General features: G+C 40.7%; 1 protein-coding gene across 2 annotated transcripts in view; it reads right to left on the reverse strand.

Moving 5' to 3' along the window:
- LOC100744478 (A disintegrin and metalloproteinase with thrombospondin motifs gon-1) overlaps positions 1–5,359 on the reverse strand; it is a 160,703-nt gene extending 155,344 nt beyond the window's left edge. For both annotated transcript variants that reach the window (XM_012395047.3, XM_003486218.4), the window contains exon 1: positions 4,925–5,359. In XM_012395047.3, coding sequence (XP_012250470.1) covers positions 4,925–5,222 — 298 coding nt within the window. In that variant the 5' untranslated portion in view covers positions 5,223–5,359. The remainder of the gene's footprint in view (positions 1–4,924) is intronic.
- Positions 5,360–6,188: the final 829 nt, after the last annotated feature.

Consider the following 6,188-nt stretch of genomic DNA (forward strand, 5'->3'; position numbering starts at 1 on the left):
CTTCAAAATCGTCGATGGTGCAAGAAACGAATGGAAATTTCTATTTCTCCTTACCTTGATTATACGAATGAACAAATTTAAGACTCTCTAAACTCTGAGTAAACCATGTAATACTTCTGTATCGACCAAAAGAAAAAGAAAAAGAAAGAAAAGAAGGAAAACAGAGTCATGGAACACGCCCTCGTGTTGCGATTCCCGGCCAATTTTACGTTACCCTTACGTCACATTGCGTGCACGTGCTTTCTTTAAATAAATCCAGAGCGACGAATATGCAAATACAAGAGTCGACGAGTCAACGCTCGGCTTTCAGATCGTACCGGAAAGATATCATGCCAGAGTCCCGCTATCTCTAGTCATTAAACTCTTATCTGACGAATTAAAAGCAAGACACCAGCGAAGGATCGATAGCTACGAGCGGAGGAAATGGAAATGAAAATTGAAATGAAAACGAGAATTTTCACGAATCTTTTGATGCTGACGAGTTACGAGAAACGATTGCACGTATGCTATTTATAGGTCCAACTTTAACCTTAGAAATCCTGGAATATCTTTATTAAAAAAGAAAGAAGCTTCCTGATATTTTACCTTGTAGACTCGAAAGATCAAATAGAAACTTCTTTATTTATTTTAAGATTATCGGTACCTGTTCCCCTTTTCTGTACTTTTAACTTGTTTGAAATATGTTCAACAGACATACGAAGATTCTATCACCAGATGATACCTTTCGATTATCGTGTTGTAATGTAATCGTCGTCTTGAAGCAAAGGTAGGAAGCGACGTGCTTACATCGTAAATATTCAAACATCCGTGGTCTTATCTTACCGAGTTATCGCTGTGATTGTAAGTTCGTCTAGCCCGTGACGTCAAATCAGGTTATAGGAGCCTAAATACAACGGTCAATTTATCTGGCATGTGATTTCTTGCCACCTTAGAAGAAAAGTCGTGATTCTTCCAGCGTACATACACAGTTGCTTATAGAATCCTCTTATGAATATATTACGTGTGTTATATACGAAACATCTTGAAATTTCATTAGCACTGCGATGGGACTCGTCTAGCATAATCATGATATACGTAATCATATTTATACGCGTATGACATAAATATTACAATCATATTGGTCCAATATTGGCCCAAATCATATTGGTATAATCATATAGTTAGAGTTCAATCTTATTGGTCTAGTTTAAGATCAGAATAATACGTTCTTAAAAAGTTTCTATAAATATCGATATATCTCACGATCAATTATTCGTTGTTCATCCGACGAATACTTACGATTAGTAAAATTAATATTAAAATATTAGGTTGTCTGAAAAATGTCCTTCTTTTACAACGACGCGTTTTTATGCAAATATGAAACCCAATCCGTCGAACGTTATGATCTTTATTTTGATAGAACAAAATTCGAAAAAATAATATAAAACGGAAAATGTGCATCCATTATTTCCTTATAGAAGGAAAGAAACTTTTCGGGCGACCTAATATTAGTTAGCAAAATTACTGGATAAAAGACGCTCTGGCCCTTACGATAAATATGATTTAAATAACTTCCAAATAAATACGGTAAAATTTCTCACAAAATAAACGAACTGCATGGTGATTCGTGATGTAAAGCCGTTCAAAACTTCCTGTATACCTGGACACAGCTCGTTTATCGAATTAACACGAGCCCTTTCGTTACTCATCCCGAAGGGACAATTTCACGCGTTTGATCCCGGCAGCAAGATGCGAAAGAAGCGTCGGGCAATCTCCTCGGCGCGGATCGTTTCGCGCTCGGGCATTAATTTCCGTTTCAATTAAGCGAGATACCGATCTCACGGGCGTAAATTACGATTCTCTGTTATCGTTCGCGATCGAAGATCAAGCGAACGCGGCGTTACCAACGAAGAAACCAATGACCAAGAACGAATACAGAAGACGAGAAGGAAGAAGACGAAGAAGAAGAAGAAAAGGATGAAAAGGAAGAAAGGCGCATCAAGTCGAAGAACGACACAGACAAATCGACAAGAGGGAAACCGAGAGGGTCGCGAAATAATCCATGGTCGGCGCAATTAGCGCTCGTTAATGATGGGTAGAGAACCCGACCTAGATCGGGACTCGGTGAAGAGATGCGGCGAGATAGCAGGCATCAGAGAAACTAATAAACTGCACGAAATTAGTGTTATACGCGGGGATCTAGTGGAACGATCGGCAATGAAGGTGTAGGCGAACGTTATGCTGCTTGCCGCTATCTGGCGAACCCGCGGGAATAATTATGCGTCTATACATGGGGATAGAGTCGTCGTTGGATCGTGTACATTCGTTACAGAACCACTTCGAAGATCTTCCATTCCTTTACCTGGGCTAGTATAATGTGTATGTACGTTTTTAACTATGCCATCTATCGTGATTGTTTTTAGTACGGTGAATTTTTAAGGGTCGATGGAATTCATAGTTAATTGAAAAGAGGTACACGCTGTAGGTTACAGTTACAAGTATTAGGTAGAAACTTTTAAGAAGAAGTAGTCTTCCCATAACGAAATTACTAAAAGAATTCTCACACTTCTATCTCCTGCAGCTACAAAATCATCAGCAAAGCCTAAACCATCAGTATTAAGAACCTTACCTGATCACTCTTCTCAAACACAAATCAAAGCTTCCAATTCATTTGAAACACGCGTCATCAGGCCATTCCACGTACAAAAATACTTGCCTGGAAACCTCGCAGTTCCTAGAATCGCGGCCGGTCACGTAAAAATATGAAATAAAAACACGCGAGAAAGAATGTTAAAAATCTCCTTTGCCACGAACTACAACATCCAATTAATTCCAAACTCGTATCATCAGACAATTCCACGTATAAAAATCTCTTCTGTCTTCTACGAAGCCTATAATTCCTCGAATATTTGCCATCGAAAGTGAGGAAAAGAAAGAAAGAAAAAAAGAAAAGGCGGGGAAAGAATCTCGAAAATCGCTCTTTAATAGAGTGACCTGGGAGGGGCGGGTGATCCTGATCTCTTTGGTGATTTTTCAATGGGTCTACCAGGAATGCTGACCACGATTCGCCGTAGTACCATCAGGTGCACGAAGCAAGCGAGATTCGAGCCAAGCGACTCGGTAAGTACTTAGGATGTAGGTGCAGGTTGGGTAGGAATATGAGTACGTACAAGCGGCTAACGCGAATAAAGGTTCATACTCGCAGCACGAGAGGATACAAGCACGTGTGTGGGTGTTGGTGTAGGTGTGGGTGCTTTGGAGCAGCGGCCTTACAAGGACGTCTGGACGTTCTAGCTTTCCCTGAGAGCCTCTGTTGCACACCTTGACTGAGACTAAACGTGTTAACGGATCTTTCACAACTCTGCCGTTTCTGCGTGACGATACGTCGAATTACGACTTGCACCGGTGTGCTCGTACGTCCATCGGGCTCGCTTCGATCCGACATCGATCCTCGCTCAAGCGTGTACAAACCGTATCCAATTTGTCACCGATAGCTACGTACAGATTTTACTGCTATTTTCTTACGAGCAGTTTCTTGGAATTGGTTTCACGTACGTTAATGAATCGCGGTGTTACCTGTCCACTAATGCTATGTCTATTAATTATCTACCATCGAAGTGTTATATGTTATATTATATGTCATGGATGTTTTATTAGACTTTTGATATATAGGCTGTCAATAAGTGTAACTTGTTCCAACATGAAACTTCGTAATCCATTGGATTTTCTTCGTTTTATACTTATTGGCGAGTTACGGTGTTATCCGTCTACCGTTGATTTATGTACTGTATGTTCGATTAAATTTTTCTACAATAAATGTCGTTTTCAAAATAGACGGTTATTTTCTGAGGAACGTTTTAAAAACTATTTTTAATTGTACGTGGTGAATACGAAGCGGTGAGAGAAGTAACCTTCTAACTTGGAACTTTCAAATTAGTCCTAACGTGTATGCATACATCTATCAGAATATTTATGTCACTTCCACAAACACGTCATTACTTTATGAATATAATATTTCTTATCGTTTAGAAAAATTCCTGTCGATATTATAGACAGATTAATTGTCACACATCATAAGTGACACGCCATTCATCAATCAGTCCATTGCAAAACGACTGACCTTTCGAAGATCGATCGTACGCAAGCGTCGCAGTAAAAACTGAACATGACTCATTTAGTAACATGTTTCGTATTGAAAGAAATGTAAACGGTCTAGCAATAGTACATTAACCCTTTATAAATTACTTCTTCTTACACATCGTAACATTATACCAGCATCGAACTATTCATTCGTAGCTGTTGCTATTTCTTGAAATTAAAGTAAACAGGAAGAGATTGCAATATTTTTTCTCGCCGGTAAAAAGTATTCTTATTATAAAGTGTAAGACAATTTTCAAGTAGAAAAGTTATATTAGAATATTTCATCCTTCGAGCGTGAAGGACTTACTGTTACAGAGTAATTATTTTTTTGTCTTCCAAGTTTTTTAGTCGATAAATATGAATAATTAGATGTATGCACATTGATATCAAAGATGCAATAATATAGCGTAAGTTGTGTTAACCTGCTAACTAGAGATCGCTTCTCGATGAAACTTCCTTTTGATCAGAAAAAAAAACAAACGAAGGTTCAACAAGAAGAAAACTGATTCCGAGTAGACCTTGCAAGTGTAAAAAAGCAGAAGTCCATAATCGTTGGTAATATACGTTTGAAAGGTAAAAACCGGAAATCTCAACAAATTAATCCATGGTAAACCTTGCAAACATAAACAGACCGAGGATCTCTAGAAATTTATTCATAGTAAACGTTACGAGTACAAGAAACGAACATACTTATAAACTGATTCATAGTAACGTATCAACGTAAAAACCTAAAGATCCTTTTACAATCAAATACTCTATGCCAGTTAACACAACAGAGTAACCCAAGCAAACAAACAGCTCCTACCTTCGTTGTTGAAGCTCTCGTCATCGAACACGATCTTGACAGTGGTCGAAGAAGAAGAAGACGAAGAAGAGGAAGAGGACTCGTTCGATCGTTCCACTAGGAAGCTCAAAGTCTTCTCCACAGTATCGAGGCTTCCATGTACATTTCTCTCTATCGTCTCTTGTTTCACTGTGCGCACACCAGTCCATAATATCACCAGCAATAGCACCAGAAGCACGATGCTGATCACCGCGACGATGGTCGAGGCGCGATTCGAGATCCGCGACATATCTGCGGCTCCTCTGCCAGCCAGGCACATTTAACTCGCTTTATTATTCGCTATTCCTCGGCTCGTTAACCACCGAAAGATCCAAGTCAGAAGAAGTGAACTAAAGAGAGAGAGAGAGAGAGAGAGAGAGAGAGAGAGAGAGAGAGAGAGAGAGAGAGAGAGAGAGAGAGAGAGAGAGAGAGAGAGAGAGAGAGAGAGAGAGAGAGAGAGAGAGAGAGAGAGAGAGAGAGAGAGAGAGAGAGAGAGAGAGAGAGAGAGAGAGAGAGAGAGAGAGAGAGAGAGAGAGAGAGAGAGAGAGAGAGAGAGAGAGAGAGAGAGAGAGAGAGAGAGAGAGAGAGAGAGAGAGAGAGAGAGAGAGAGAGAGAGAGAGAGAGAGAGAGAGAGAGAGAGAGAGAGAGAGAGAGAGAGAGAGAGAGAGAGAGAGAGAGAGAGAGAGAGAGAGAGAGAGAGAGAGAGAGAGAGAGAGAGAGAGAGAGAGAGAGAGAGAGAGAGAGAGAGAGAGAGAGAGAGAGAGAGAGAGAGAGAGAGAGAGAGAGAGAGAGAGAGAGAGAGAGAGAGAGAGAGAGAGAGAGAGAGAGAGAGAGAGAGAGAGAGAGAGAGAGAGAGAGAGAGAGAGAGAGAGAGAGAGAGAGAGAGAGAGAGAGAGAGAGAGAGAGAGAGAGAGAGAGAGAGAGAGAGAGAGAGAGAGAGAGAGAGAGAGAGAGAGAGAGAGAGAGAGAGAGAGAGAGAGAGAGAGAGAGAGAGAGAGAGAGAGAGAGAGAGAGAGAGAGAGAGAGAGAGAGAGAGAGAGAGAGAGAGAGAGAGAGAGAGAGAGAGAGAGAGAGAGAGAGAGAGAGAGAGAGAGAGAGAGAGAGAGAGAGAGAGAGAGAGAGAGAGAGAGAGAGAGAGAGAGAGAGAGAGAGAGAGAGAGAGAGAGAGAGAGAGAGAGAGAGAGAGAGAGAGAGAGAGAGAGAGAGAGAGAGAGAGAGAGAGAGAGAGAGAGAGAGAGACAGAGAC

This window comes from Bombus impatiens, unplaced genomic scaffold (assembly GCF_000188095.3).
Source record: "Bombus impatiens unplaced genomic scaffold, BIMP_2.2 scf_0102, whole genome shotgun sequence".
Lineage (NCBI taxonomy): Eukaryota > Metazoa > Arthropoda > Insecta > Hymenoptera > Apidae > Bombus > Bombus impatiens.